Source organism: Cervus canadensis, chromosome 13 (genome assembly GCF_019320065.1).
Source record: "Cervus canadensis isolate Bull #8, Minnesota chromosome 13, ASM1932006v1, whole genome shotgun sequence".
NCBI lineage: Eukaryota > Metazoa > Chordata > Mammalia > Artiodactyla > Cervidae > Cervus > Cervus canadensis.
Genome location: NC_057398.1, coordinates 31092954 through 31107863, shown reverse-complemented (window position 1 = coordinate 31107863; position 14910 = coordinate 31092954). Strand labels below are relative to the sequence as shown.

General features: G+C 52.6%; 1 protein-coding gene across 2 annotated transcripts in view; it reads right to left on the bottom strand.

The window, feature by feature from the left end:
* The window catches only part of AJAP1 (adherens junctions associated protein 1), a 128576-nt gene that overhangs the window by 60606 nt on the left and 53060 nt on the right, over positions 1-14910 (bottom strand). For both annotated transcript variants that reach the window (XM_043486178.1, XM_043486177.1), the window contains exon 2: positions 3982-4799. In XM_043486178.1, the coding sequence (XP_043342113.1) occupies positions 3982-4799 (818 nt within the window). The remainder of the gene's footprint in view (positions 1-3981; positions 4800-14910) is intronic.

Below are 14910 nucleotides of genomic sequence, written 5' to 3'. Positions count from 1 at the left end.
TCCGTGAACCTGAGCCAGGTGATTTTCCATCCCAAGCAGCTCCTGGCTAAGCATCATCTACATCTTTGCTCGGAGCTCCAAGGTCAGTGATGAGAGCCTGGGGAACTCATCTAATGACCTCATCAAATGAACTCACCAGGAGAAGAGCAAGTGGAGCAGAAAGCCAGTGATCATCTAAGAATAATAACCATCATTGTCATCACAATCACCATCAGTACCACCAGCACCATCATCTCCATCATCATAATTACCATCATCTACATCATCCCTATCATCAGCATCACTGTCACATCCTAAGCAGCAGCATCATCCCCATCTCTGTCATCACCATCATCGTCACTACCACCACCATCATCCCCATCATCACCATCTATCACCAGCACCATCATCATCATTACTATCTCTATCATCGTCATCGTCACTACCACCATCATCATTTTCATAGTAAGAGCAACAAACACGTCCTGAGGAGCTGTTTTGTGACAGGCATTGTGCAGGCATGCTCAGCCCCTTCAGTTGTATCTGACTCTTTGCAACTATTTTGACTGTAGCCCGCCAGGCTCCTCTATCCATGGGATTCTCCAGGCAAGAATACTGGAGTGGGTGGCCACCCCCTCCTCCAGGGGACCTTCCCAACCCAGGGATGGAACCCGAGTCTCCTACTTCTCCTGCACTGCAGGCAGATTCTTAACTGCTGAGCCACCAGGGAAGCTCCGTGAGAGGCACTGAGCATCTGGCATATACTATCTCACTTAATTTTTACAACATTATGAGATGGTTTATTATGTAATTCCCACCGACGTACAAAGAGGAGAGGCAAGTTGTCCTGGTTCAAACAACTAATATAAATGAAGCCAGGAATTGGCATCAGGCTGCATCACTCTTAACCATCACACTAAAACTAGGAGAGATCTCCCAACCACTTTATGGCCCTTGGACAATTCCAGTAGTGTTTCTATAAAATGTTACCTTCTTACAGATTTCACAGGGCTTCAAATCACCAGCCACCTGCCCTTCCTATGCCCACCAATGTCTGTGCTACACAAAGAAAGGAAAACATAACATTCCCCTTCTAAACAGTTCTCTACAGAAAGAAAAATAAAACAACTCCCCAGGGCTTCCCTAGTGGCTTGGTGGTAAAAAAATCCACGTGCCATTGAAGGAAACACAGGTTCAATCCCAAGAAGATCCCACATACCTCAGAGCAACTAAGTCCATCCCCAGCCTTTGCTCTAGAGCCTGTGTTCCACAACAAGAGAAGCCACTACAATGAGAAGCCCATGCATTGCAATGAAGACTAGCCCCTATTCTCTGTAGCCAGAGAAAGCCCTCACAGTAACAAAGACCCAGCACAGCCAAAAATAAATAAATAAGGTTATTAAAAAAATAACTCCCTAAGTCTGATTCCAGAGACTTCTTTGGACAACGGAATTTACTTAGCAAATTCTTTGTATCTCTTCTTAAAGCCTTAATTCCAGACTCGGGGTGCAGTGAGTGGGCAAGTCTGGGCCTGTTTGCCCTCAACATCTGTAACCCTCTCCTTGGAGTCACTCCTGCTGGGTATAAAAACAACTGGTGCGGATGGAGGATTCTTGGTTGCCAGGCACCATGTTTTGTACTCAGGGCTGATTTATGGAGGCCTCACAGCAACCTTTTAGGAGAGGTATTTTGAAGCTCTAATTATGCTGATGAAGAAAATATAGTGAAGAGAGAAGAGAACTTTCCCAGAATCATCCAGCTACATTCAGCAGATCTGCAGCTTAGAAGCAGGTACTGCTCACTAGAGCTTGCACAGCCCCCCAGACCACTGCTCTGGGATCCCCAAGGCCACCCTTGCTGCCTTAAATCCTGGCCAAGACGTGTGAGTAGTGGTCATACTCCAAAGATGTGGGGGGGCTTGGGTCTGCATCTGACCACTAGGGGGATTCTCAGAACCCCTGCTTGGGCTCTTGATGCTCTGGGGCTTGGGTCACTTTTGTAGGACCAGTTGAGCACGGAGGAGCCAAGTTAGGGGAATCATCTCTGCATATTCTCTCTTTTCTCGCCTTGAATTTGAAGCTGAGGACGGTGGGGTGCCCCTCCTCAGCATCCAGTATCACTTCCCAGAATGAGCATTTCTCTGCATTAAAAGCAAACACACATATTTTCCCCCATTTAAATTTGTTGTGCTAAACAAATTAATCTAGCACCAGATTATATTATGAAGAACCATAAATCTTTTCCAAGATAAGCATCTGTCGAGTTGGATTAGCAATATCCAATGTACTGTGAATTAATTTGCTAAGCCTTATAATGGTGTCCCGGGTGTTTAACTTTAGTAATAACAAATGTAATTTGGAAGAAATGGGAACTCGTTTTCTCATCCACATCTATATAGTAAGTGACGTAGGCAGGGAGATGACAATAAATGAATGCACCACTAAATTCTATTATGATGATGGCTTGGGAGTTTATTGAGGTAAAAACTAATGCTTTGTAAACTGCCTCTTCGGTGCCTGGCACAGAAATGAACGGCAGGCTCTGTGTGTCTGTGGATTCCAGAAGGAGGCTACAGGGGAGATGGATGAAGCACAGTTCTGCAGACCCTCACCCATGATGCTCCCAAGCTCACAGCCTCCATCCCTCCATCCTGGCCCATGGCCCCCAGCATTGAGATGGAGCTTGACTTTGCTTCCATAGATATGGTGCTCTCTAGGGAAGAATTGCTCAGAATAAAAACTGCAGCTCTCTTGTCCAGGTGAAGGCAGGAAGTAGGTCATGGAACAAAAGCCACCCACTCTATGGAAACCTGTCCAACTACTGACCATAAGGGACAGCGTGGCGATCAGGTTGCACAGGGACCCTGAGGAGCAATTCTCTCTGTCCTCTGGGTTCTGAAGAGGACCCGTGTCAGCTCCAAACCCCAAGGAAGTGGAGAGGCAAGCCGGGGGTGGGGGAGGCTGCACAGTGCCCCCATCCCCTTCCTGATTATGCCCTGGAATTTGCGTCCTGTATTACAAGTTAGCAAATACTGCCACTGGTCAAGAATGTGCATGGACAGTTCCAGACTAAACCTGAAAGTCGTGATGAGGCCTGGGGCCATGGCCTGTTCATAGAAGCCAAGGATGCTAGCAGTGGGTGGGAACAAATGGGTCCAGGATTCTGGGCTGTCCCTTTGCCAGCCTGAAGCCAGGTATATACTGGGGGCTACTAAAGAAGGGAAGTGCTTTGGCCTGGGAGATTTCCAAGGGCCCTTTGAAGCAATTGGAGGAGTTGAGAAAGAAAAAAATAACGATGCAGCATATTCAAAACCAAGAAATGCTAATTGTCTGCACTCACCTAGAATGACACAGGCAGAAGAACCAAAGCCATCTATCTGATCTCCATCCTCCAAACACCTCCTAACCTGACTTCAGGGATAAGACAACCCAGAACCTGAGCCAATGTGCAAAGCCTCAGCTAACACTGAAGGGAATTCCTCCTGATAACCTGGCCTCCATCTCTCCTGCTGTTTAAGGTAGTTCCTAACTCTGGGTCGGTCTGGTAGTTGCCTCTCCAGAGGAGTGCATCCTGGAAGGTTTCTGAAGATGCCACACACCCTACCTCCATCAGCAGATATGCTCACACCTGACTCCCAGGCTGGTCCAAGAGACTAAGTTCTGGCATTTGAGAAGATGCTGCTCCATGTCTGGTGGGGCTCAGACACCCCCTACACAGGCAGGGTGGGTACATGCCCACCTCTAGGTCACTACTAGGGAGAGACCCTCTCCCTTCTCACTTAATCCACAGGAAGAGCCTGGCCCCTCCTCGTAGAGCATAACCCATCTTTGCCAGGACATGGACATGGGCAGGTTCATGGACACAAAGTTCCTCGTCTTTCCCTCAGGTACTATGGCTTTAGGTGCTCCTGCTGGAAAACGGACAATCCCAGCACCACTTGTAAGCCTCACCCTCCCAAAGCACCACCCAACCCAAACCCAACCAGAGAAGAGGTGGGCATACCTGAGGTCTCCCCCAGAACCCGCGGGGGCTGGCTGTCTTGGCCACTGTCTCTGCTGGGACTGGTGGAAGGCTCCGTTGTGCTTACCCCAACCGGGATCCTACTCCTGGGGTCCAGGGGCTCGGTGACCCCTTGAGTCTGCAGTGTCACAGAGGGGGCCGTGGTGGCTGTGGCCGTGGTGGTGGCGGAGGCCACAGTTGTCTTCCGCGTTTGGAAGATGGAGACCGTGGTGGGGCCGTAAAAGCCCGGGAATGTGTTGGATTCCAGGGCCTCCTCCTCCCCGGTGGGCCCCCAGGCAATGAACTCCGTCTCCGTGGTGGGCCTGCTGCCCCGGAAGTCAAAGCTGTTGAAAGCGGGCCCCTGTAGGTGCCTCTTCCCCCGCCGCAGGAGGGCCTGCTGGTCCGTGGGGGCCCCGCTGGCCCCTGCAGAGGAGGAGGAGGTGGGGGAGGAGCCCAGGGAAGGGCTGGATTTGGCAGCAGCTGGGGGCTTGGCCAGCCCCCCTTTGGGCCCCAGAGTGGCCTCCTGGTCCCTGGGTCTGTGCGCCCGTCGGGCCCGGGGACTTGGCATCTGTCCGTGACTGTGTCCGCGCTCCATGCGGGGTGGCCGGGGGCTCCACACGGGTGCGGGGATCCGGGCGGGCTGTCCACTCTTAAAACTCCACAAGCGAGGCGGCCGGTGGGGTGGCCGAGGCAGTAGCCGGAACTCGGGGCCCGGGCCCAGGGACTCACACGCGGGCAGATCCAGGGCAAGCTGAAACATGGCTATAAGGATCCAAGCATGGCTTCCTAGGGAGCAGCCGGGCCAGCGGATGAACATGGAACTGTGTGGGAAAGAGAGAAGAGGGTCAGTGGGGGCCTCCACCGGGGGGCTCTCTCCACCCCCACTCCAGGTCAAGGAGATGCTCTCCTAGTAATGAGCGCTAATCCCAACTTCCAAAGAGGAATGGAACCCTTCATTAAGTCCCCTTCAAAGGCCAACTCATGTCTGTTGTTAGCACCGCAGAAGGACAGGCCCAACCTCACCCGTCAGGACCCACTTCTCCTCCCAGGAGCTCTCCCATACTTGGCCAGCTGATGACAAGCTGGTGTCAAAGAATCCGCTTACAGGAGGGACACTGAGTCCCCAAAGAGATGATGGCCTCAGGGGTCTTCCATCACACTTTGCTTTGACCCAGAATAAAACACTGGTACCAAGAGGGAACCAGGCGGGGGACAGCAGGGCCGGGAATGTGTCCACACACCGTGTCCAAGGCCCAGCACGGCCCTCCGGGTCACAGAAGTTCCCACTCCAGGGTGAGTGATGCTAAGCCCGCGGCTGCCAGTCCTGAGGTCTGGAGGGATAGGGGTTTCAGCCCTTGGGGCTTCCCGTGGGGCACAGAGTCCCACACCTGCTGCTCCGGCTGAGCCCTGTGCCCTGCCCCCCCACCCCCTCCGCCCCCTATTTCAGTCGGATGTGTCTATTTGAAAGCAGCCTTGTGGCCTCAAATGCCGTGATGTGTGCACGGGGAAAGCTGCTGACTCGTGGCTGCCTCTGGATCTCGCTCAGAAGATGTGCTGCCCGGAAGAGGAAAGTTCGTCAAGGCGCCAACTCCACCCAAGTGCTTGCTCTGGCAGGGGCCCTGGCAAACCTTGTCCTCTGCCTCCTCAGCGTGGGAAGGCTGGGGAGGGCACGCCCCTCAGCCAGGGCACAGGGCTGAGCGTGCGCTGGGCCTGGGCAGGATGGAGCCAGGTCAGGACGTGGCCACACGCAGGGCAGGGGAACCCGGCCCCCGGGTCCTCCTACCTGCTTAGTTAGATAACCGAGGGCTGAGGACAGGTGCCCTTCAAAGTCAGAGCTCATCACCAACGTCAAATCTGAAAATTGACACAAAGCCAAATTTAGGGATGGGCAGGGGTGGGCGAGTTTGTTCAGTGAGCTAGCTGAGCTGCCAACCCAAACGCTGCTCAGAACCAGGTCTATGGAAGCGGAGTTGGACAGCATTTCTTAGCCAGGCTGTCATAGGACTTTAAAAGGGACTAATTCAGCCCCTTAGTGAGTATGAGGGTGTCCTTGTGCCCGGGGCTGACCTATGCTCGCCAACACCCAGGAAGGTGCTATGCCCCCAGACATCCGTGTGTTGAAAGAAAGAAACTTGTATTAATGAGTGCTAATTGCCAAAAAGGACAGATTCCAGAATAATAAGGCCTTGGTTTTTTAATCAGAACGAGAAAGTGCTTGGCTGCAGAAACTAGAAACTGCTCATTATGCTAATGTTTCCGCATCAAGAGGCTGCCGGTGTGCACATTTGCGGCGTGGCCAGCCCAGGGCGATGAAGGGACCATCTCGCACACAGAGATTCAGGTCACAGAGGGCGGCCCCTCTGTGGCCACAGGTGGCCTCTGGAGGTTTAGAAGTGCAGGTTCTCCCACCTGTCTGTGCATCTAGACACAAGTCCAGCCCCCAGGGAAGTGAGACACTGCTTCCAGCAGGTGTGACATCGGCTTGGAAGATACCACTGATCACCCCTAGGCACCATAAGGCAGCGCTGAGCACCCTCAGCCTCATAGACACTCCTAGACCTTATAAGGTATCCCTGGGTTTCACCAGGCCTCACCAGGCACCCCCATGCCTCATCTTGTGACCTCAGTCATCACTGGGCACCACCAAGTACCACCACCTTACCAGGTGTCACTAGACCTCACCAGATGCCATCAGGCACCCTGAGACTCCACCAGGTACTACCAGGAGCCCCCAGGTCTCACCAGGTACAATCAGGTCCTCTTAGGTACCACCAGGCCTCAGTAGGTGCCACCAGGTACCACTAGGCCTTGTCTTGTAACCTTAGACTTCACCGGGCACCACCAGTCACCAACAGGCCCCTCCAGGTACGACCAGGAACTCTCAGGCCTCCCCAGGTACCTGCAGACCTCACCAAGCATGCCCAGGTAGCAGAGTCACATCGGGCCTCACCAGGCTGAATGAAGAGCAGCTATACACAAGCCCACTTGCCACCTCTACCTGGAGAAGTATCACCCCAGGAAATTAAAACAGCAGCCCCTGAGTCTGTGCCTGCCTGCCCGGCATAACTTCACACGCAGGATATTTCTGCCATTTCCCACCAATCATGAGCTGTAATTGGTTACCATGGAAACCCCTCTTTTCCATGCCACCCAGATGTTATGTAGAAAAGCCAGGCCATCACAATGGCAGGGAGAGCTGGATGTATTTTTCCTCTTCCAGTTCAGTCTCTTTCTTTTTGAACTGGTGGACTTGTTCATAGGGAAAACAAGAGGCCAGGTGAACAGGTCAGGACAGAGGCTCCACCCACCCTACCCCACCCCCCGCCCCCAGCAGCCAGGAAACGCAGGGCTCAGGCTGGGGACAGAGAGAGCCCCTCCAACAAGGAGGTCAGCGGCCGATTCTGTGGCCTCTTTACAGGGGACCCATCATCACTCATCCCTTTACAGGGGTCAAAGGCCCCAAACCCCCTGCTCTATCAGCAGGCCTGCTGCCCCTATGTGCTATCCGGACCTTCCTGGACTGGTATGGGGACACGCTGGGCTGAAGACGCACCTTGGCTTGAGGGGATTCAGCCAGGTCTGCAAGGACCATGCGAGGGGCAGCAGGTGAACCTCTGTCCTCATCCCTCAGCTGGTCCTGAAACCAGGCAGGACCCCAGGAACACTCTGCTGTGACAATGGTCAGCACAGGGCTGGAAAGCCCCCAATACCACACCCACTTTATGATGAAGGGGTTCTTGAAGCACCACTCACAGATCCTGTCACTCAGGAAGGCATCTGCAGTGCCATCAGACTATGCTCGAGAGGACCCCACACATCTGCGGGGGCCAGGAGGGCCTGAGACTGCTGGTAACACTGCTGAGGATGCCACTAACCATCGGGGCTGGCAGGTGACACACCAAGGTCAGGTCACAGTGCAGGCAGAGGTGGGGCCAGCCCCCCTAAACTCTGGGGCCGCCACAGACCCCTTACAAAATACCACCACTCCACCCCCACATGGATGGCTACAAGCAAAGAGACAGACAATCCCAAGTATTGGCAGGGATGTGGGGAGACAGGAAGTCTCATGCAGCATTAGTGAGAATGTGAAATGGTGCAGCCATTAAACAGTTTGGAAGTTCCTCAAAGGCTGAGAGTTACCACTGGACCCAGAAATTCCACTCCTGGGAGCAAAAATGTGTACCTGAATGTTCACAGCAGTATTATTTCTAACAGAGGAAAGGGGAGACAGCCTCAGTGTCCATCAACTGATGAGTGGATAAAGAAAGGTGGCCCAGCCCTACAGTGGAACATTAATTGTCCATAAAATGGAAAGAAGTATGGGGGTGGGATGAATTGGGAGATTTGGGATTGACATATATACACCACTGATTCTATGAATAAAAGAGATAACTAAGGAGAACTGAATGTATAGCACAGGGAACTCTATTCAGTACTCTATAGTGACCTAATTGGGAAAGGAATCCAAAAAAGAGGGGATCTATGTAAATACACAGTTGATTTGCTTTGCTGTAAGTAGAAAATAACTCAATATTTACCAGCTGAGCTACCTGGGAAGATCATTGTACAGCAACTACACTCCAATGAGTTTTTTTCTTTAAAAAGGAAATAAGTGCTGATACACGTTACCACATGGATGGACCTTGAAGGCATCCCAAAGAAGTCAGTTACAAAAGGCTACATGTTGCATGATTCCATTTATATGAAATGCCCAGAATCAATCAATCCCATAGGGACAGAAAGTAGACTGGTGGTTGCCAGGAGCTGGGGGCAGGGAGGTTGGGAGTTACTATCTAAACTCTAATGATTACAGGATTTCTTTTAGGGGCAATAAGAATGTTCCAGAATTACAGTGGCAACAGTTATACAAACTTGTGAATATATTAAAACTACTGACATCTACACCTTAAAGGAGTGGATCCAGGGTGTGTAGCCTGGATCTGAAGAGGTGATGTGTGCTAGGGTAGTGAGTAGACAGGCTTGGGGGACACTGCACTGGGGCCTAGTCCTGCTCGGCAGGAGGAAAGAAAGGATGCTGGGTTCGGAGGCGGCCTTGGCAATAAACTTGCGGCTGAGACTTCAGGTTCGTCCTCATGATCCTTGCCTGAATGTCCGGCTGCCTATCTACACTCCATGACAGACGGTTCCCCCGCGGTAGCATCCCAGCCCAGACTTTCAAATGAAGAACAAACACCCCACCACCCCCACCTGACTGCTTCAAAATCGGGAACTACGGCTCCATCTCACTTTACTTTCTAGTTTGCAGGCTTTTTGCTTCTCTCCCTTTTAAATTTTTATTGAAATCTTTTTTCCCCAAGAATGGTTTAATAAGATTCAGCAAATTGAGATTCAATTCGATACCTTCTGTATATTTTCTTCACTGAAGAAAATCACTGTCAATTAAGGGAGACAAAGACGTCTCTACCATTTAAGGGTGCACCTTTCTCGAGCGAGGCGTCTGCAAGGGTGCCTCCTGCAAGCAGCTGACTTCTGCTTGCTCGAGCACCAGGGCTGGACCACAAGTTCACACAGGAGCCCTGAGTCTGCACAGCTCAGAGGCCATACCACAATCTGCAGGATGGGACAGGACCCTAGAGGTGTCAGGTGGGTGGCCAGCCTGCCCCAGCCCTGCCACAGGCAGTGACCAGCAGCCTGTGTGCAATCTCAGCACCGGATGACTGAGGGAGACCCCCACCTTCCATGTCTGCTCTTGCGCTCGTCATCAGTTGGCTTGAGGGACAAGTCACAGTAGGAATCATTCTGTTTGAGGTCGGCCTGAGCGTGGGCTTGTTGCTTTCACTTCACAGGCCCCAGGTTCCATCCTATTCGACATGGTTGGAGCAGTGGCATGGAGGACTCCATACCTTCTAAGGAGAACCATGCATCTGTGATCAATAATTGACAGGGTACAACCTGAAATGACTCCGAAGATGCATGTGCGACAGACACAGATGGGCTTCCTCCAGCACAGAGTTGGCTCTGGGGGAGTCCGTGTTCCTAAGTGGACACCCCCAACCCCCTGCAGACTCGAGCATCTCTTCACCTGGGACCCCTGTTCAGTCTACCTGCCCCACTTTCAGCATGACCCTGCGCGCAGATGCCTCTCCATTCCACACCACTTCTTGGTTTGTTTGTTTAAATAAGCTTTTTAGAGCAGTTTCATCTTCTTTAAATTTTAAGAAAGCTTTTATTTTGTATTGGAGTATACAGCCAATTAACAATGCTGTGATAGCTTCAGGCGAACAGCAAATGGACTTAGCCATACATATACATGTATCCCTTCTCCCCAAAACTCCCCTCCCATCCAGGCTGCAACATAACACATAGCCGAGTTCCCTGTGCTATACAGTAGGTCGTTGTTGATTACCCATTTTAAATATAGCAGTGTGCACATGTCCATCCCCAATTCCCTCATTACCCCTCCCCCACCCCTGCTGTCCGTCCCCCTCCCTGAACTGTAAGTTCCTTCTCCAAGTCTGTGACTCTTTCTATTTTGTAAATAAGTTCATTTGTATCATTTCAGATTCCACATAAAGGGGATGTCATATATTTCTCCTTCTCTGTCTGACTTACTTCACTCACTATGACACTCTTTAGGTCCATCCATGTTGTTGCAAGTGGTATCATTTCATTCTTTTGAATGGCTGAGTAATATTCCATTGTATATATGGACCACATCTTCTTTATCCATTCCTCTGTCGATGGACATTTAGATTGCTTCCATGTCTTGGCCATCGTAAACACTGCTGCAATGAACACTGGTGTGCGTGTATCCTTTTGGATCATGTTTTCCTCTGGTATACACCCAGGAACAGGATTGCAGAGTCATATGGTAGCTTTTAGAGCAGTTTTAGATTCACAGAAAATTGCACAAGGGCAAAGAGAGCTCCTGTGTAGTCCCCCAGAGTCTTCAATGAGAACATCCTACATCACCAACGTGAATCTGTCAAAACTAAGATAACACATGGTCCGGTGACCAGGAATCAAAGTCCATGCTGTATTAGGGTTTCACGAGTTTTCTCTTTCAGGATCCCGCTCAGGCCCCCACGTGACATTAGTATCACATTTCCTCAAGCTCCTCTAGACTGTGATGGATACTCAGACTCTCTTTCTCTGGACGACCTTGAAAGTTTTGAGCAGGATGGGTCAGGTAGTTTGTAGGACGATCCTCTACTGGGATTTGTCTAGTATTTCTCTCAAGGCTGGACTGGGCTGATGGGTTCTTGGGAGGAACCACAGAACTGCAGCAGCCTCCTCATCACGTGACATAGGGGGCACCTGCTGTCAGCACAACCCACCACTGCTGATGACCTCAGCTCCCTGTGACGTCCTGTCTGCCAGGAGTCTCCACTGAAGAGTGATGACTGCCCCCTTTCCACATGCTCATCTCAGGAAGCAGGACCCCAAGCACAGCAAACAGTGGAGGGAGGAAACTCACTTTGTTTTTAACTCTTCAAACCTCACCCATTCAGCAGCCAAGCCATGTTGTTGCTTAGTTGCTAAGTCCTGTCCGACTCTTTGCAACCTCTTGGACTGCAGCACGCCAGGCTTCCCTGTCCTTCGCTATCTCCTGGAGTTTGCTCAAACTCACGTCCATTGAGTCAGTGATGCCATCCAACGATCTCATCCTCTGTTGCCCCCTTATCTTCCTGCCTTCATTATTTCCATATTATTCCAAATATTTCAATATTTCCCTGCATCAGGGTCTTTTCCAATGAGTCAGCTCTTCGCATCAGGTGGCCAAAGTTTTAGAGCTTCAGCATCAGTCCTTCCAATGAATATTCAGGACTGATTTCCTTGAGGATTGACTGGTTTGATCTCCTTGAGGTCCAAGGGACTCTCAAGAGTCTTCTCCAACATCACAATTTGAAAGCATCAGTTCTTCAGCACTCAGCCTTCTTTATGGTCCAACTCTCACATCCATACATGACTACAGGAAAAACCATAGCTTTGACCATACAGAGTTTTGTCAGCAGTGATGTCTCTGCTTATTAATACTCTGTGGAAAGGGACAAATCTGAGGAAGTCACTGTCCCAAACAGAAAGGACAGTGGTGACAGGCAGGACTCTCTCTTCCTTTCAAACCTACATTCTACATGCTTTGGGGGTGTGGACTGGCAGGAAGGAGTCGGGGTGCCCAGCCATGGGATCTCCCCCTCAGGGAGCTGGAGGGAGGCTTGGGAGGAACAAGTCATGAGACTCTCTCTCAGGACATTCAGAGCTGCCCTCTCCTAGAACCTGATGGCATGATTCTGTTCTTCGAAAAAGACCAGAGACCACGGAGCGCAGGCTTGGGGTCTGGGGTGGATGGAGGTGGCAGTGAGCCTTCTGAGGTCATGTCCCAGATCTCAAGGCTGGGACAGAGGGGAGAGGGTGGCCACGCTCAATGCTGACCATCGGGCAAAGTGAAACTCCAGGTGGACTCAGCACCCTCTCCTCCTGGTGGAGCATACGTCCCATTTGGAAGCAGCATCATCGGTTGGAGGTGAGGAGGGAGAGCTTGGTACCCAGTGCAGGAAAAGCTGTGTCATCCCGATTCAGTGTTGCCCCCAGTTCTCTGACCTGGAGGAAGCGGGACAAGGACTTCCAGCACCAGGATATGTGCATCTCCCCCCTCCACACGGGACGCTCTGGTGCCCAGATGCACTCGAGGGGCCCCCTTCCACCCTGTGTTCCCTGGATCCCCAACGGCAACAGGACAGTGCGGCAGCTTCTGGCTATTTTACTGGAGCAGAGACCCACCCTCCCTGCTCATGGACATGGGTGCCTCAACCTCCACCCCTCCATACTGGCTCCAGATGGGAACACACACTCTCTTCTGGAAAGGGTCACTGGTTCAGTTTTCCTAAGGAAACAAATGCAGACTTGATTCATTCAAACAGTGCTCCCAGCCCCATGTCACCATGATGTCCTGTTGGAGCTGCTCCGTGCTCGGCCCCAGGACTCAGGGGATTAAAGCCTCCCTCTCTTCAGGAAAGGCACTCAGGGTGCCTAAGCTTTTGTACTGCATGTCCCCCGTGGATGTCGGGTGCACACACAGTGTCTGACACAGAGAGGGAGCAGCCCTGGAAAGACACCTCCAACACAACAGGTGACAGGACATCTCTGGCTACTCCCCTTCCCTGGAGAGTAGGATCAGTCCTGGGGTCTGTGGGCCTCTCAGCACCCTCCACTTGGCACCCTCCCACTCCTGGGTGCCTCACAGTGAGTGAAGCACAGGAAAACCAGTCTCCTGATAGACCCTTTGTCCTGGAGCATCTGTGCATAGGTGCTCTCACCCCAAACCATCATTACCCAGGTGTGGACAACAGGAGACCCAGAAATGAAGGGGCCTGCCTGGCTGGGGTCACCATGAGTCCAGGACTCAGGGACTCATGATCTCTGTGCTCAGAAACTAGGTCCCAACAGCCCTAGACCTGTGGGACCGGGGACACACTAGAAGAAGTAGAGCAAGAACAAACTCACGATAAGCTGTAACCATGGCAACTCTACTCACTGGACCATCTGCACAGAGGCTCCACCCATAGGGAGGTGCCTGGGTGGGTGCTGGGCCTGGGCAGGTGGGACTCCACACCCCTACCCCCAACCTTATCCAGCCATCAGGGCCCTGAGGGTTCCAGGGAATCATTTCACAAGCTCTCACGAAAGATAACAAGCCCTTGTGTGTCAGGGATGCCGTCCAGATAGCTCGGTGCATTCATGCTGTCAGTGCGTCTCCCAGGGGAGTCACGCCCCCACAGGATGTCCTGCAAGGTCTGGAGACGTTCCTGGGCATCAGCAGCTGGGGAGGGAGGCCCTGCTACTGGCATCCAGTGGGCAGAGGCCAGGGAGGCTGCCGGACATTCCACATGCACGGTACAGGCCCCCATCACAAAGCCCTGGAGCTCCAGAAGTGGCCTGGTGCGGGGCTGACACAGGGGCTCAGGGCTGGTGACCTGACTTCCAACCCCCTAGCTGTGTGCACGTGGGCCATGAGTGCAGCCTCTGACAGTTTCCCCACCTGTCAAATGGGGTGAACACAGGTACCCACAGCACGGTGTTTCACAGGGACCCCACGGTGAGTACTTCAGGCTCAGCTCCCAGACGTGGTCCCACCACTCCCCCCCCCGATGGCTGGGGACGGCACCCAGGAACCCATCTTCCTTCCCTGGGTGCTCCAGAGCAGGGCGTCTACAAAACTCTGAGGCACGGGGGCTTTTGCTCGACAGGCTTCGCAGGTGCTCGGAGGAGACTGAAGGATAGCAACGTGCTGGCATTCTGGTTGCCTGGGCAACGTGCCCGCAAGCATTCTGGAGGAGTGAAGTGGTGACAAGCGGTGGGTGGGGAGCCCTGTGGGCGGGACGCTCTCTCCCTGGGACTGGTGAGCAGGGCTTCTGCATGTCTCATGTTACAGACCCTGCTGCTGCGGCCAGGCCCCCACTGCCCTCCTGCAGCCGTTGTGCAGTGGACAGACAGCAGGCAGGCCATCCGAGAGAGGTGGCCCCACCAAGTGCCCCCCAGCCTGGTCAGTCCCCTCGGCTCAGCTACTGTCCCACCAGTATGGGGTCAGCGCCCTGTCTGGGCAGCACCCAGGATGTGACCAGCAGCTGAGCAGCCGCCCAGGATCTGCCAGCCCGTCTTGCCAGGTACCCTGGGCCATCCTCCCGGGCTTCCTCTGCAAGAAGGAAGCAAAGGTCTGAGATGGGCCCCTGTCACGAGCTGGTCACTCCACTGGTGAAGCCTGTCTTCTCCATCTCTCTCAGGGCAAAGGTAAACCTGAATAGGAGCTGGAGGTGAATCTGATGTCTGGTAAATCTTCCCCACCACCAAAGCCAACTCAGAACAAACACTAGAAGACCCAGGAAGGGCAAAGTCGATTCTCCAAGCCCCTAGCACCGGTTCTGAGCCTGGGCTTCACATGAGAACCATATGATTGGGAGAAAGGATGGGTAC